Genomic DNA, 659 nt, shown 5'->3' on the forward strand with positions numbered 1-659 from the left:
GGAAAGTGAGCACCGTGGGAGCTCTGCGCTCACTGAGCGCCGGCACCTCGCTTGGTGCGACACTGCCACACGGAGCCAAACCGGTCTGAGGCCTCGTGTGAACACACGGGCAGACTCGATGGTAGACAACAGGCTCAACAGGTAGCACGGCCCCACGTGCGACGTCGGGCACACTGCGTGATCCTGGCACGTGTGGGGCCTGTTCCGGTGTGCGGGGCCTCATCCCGGGTCCACAGGAACCAATGCGGGGCCAAATCCTGGCGTATGGAGCCAGGCGGCTGTGGCACGGGGCCTGATCCTGGTGTGAGGGGCCTGATCCGGGGCCCACCAGATGACACCCTGCTGAGGCCCTAAACTAGGAGGCCCCACGTGATAAAAACAATCTGCAAAAACGGATTTTCGTGGAACTTGACGATGAACGGCTATTATTTCCGCACACCTGTCTGGACTCGGTGCGGGCACGACCAAACACGTCTCTTTTGTCACGTGAGAACAAAAACGGTCAGCGTTTTTCCCTCATTTACAAGCTCCTCACGCGGGCGGGGCCTGCAACAGCGGAAGGCCGGGAGGGGGCGGGGCCTGGATGCGGGGGTGGGGCCCGATCGAGCCCGGCCCTGAGGCGGGGCCAAAGCGGAGGCCGGGGCGGTGACTGGACGGAG

The 659-nt window shown here is 63.6% G+C and overlaps 1 protein-coding gene across 1 annotated transcript in view; it reads left to right on the top strand.

Annotated features, from left to right (window-relative positions):
• Nucleotides 1–414: 414 nt before the first annotated feature.
• Nucleotides 415–659, top strand: part of GAN (gigaxonin) — a 43,416-nt gene continuing 43,171 nt past the window's right edge. Inside the window, exon 1 of the mRNA XM_025208639.1 lies at nt 415–486. Within this exon, the coding sequence (XP_025064424.1) occupies nt 415–486 (72 nt within the window). The remainder of the gene's footprint in view (nt 487–659) is intronic.

This window comes from Alligator sinensis, unplaced genomic scaffold (assembly GCF_000455745.1).
Source record: "Alligator sinensis unplaced genomic scaffold, ASM45574v1 scaffold119_2, whole genome shotgun sequence".
Lineage (NCBI taxonomy): Eukaryota > Metazoa > Chordata > Crocodylia > Alligatoridae > Alligator > Alligator sinensis.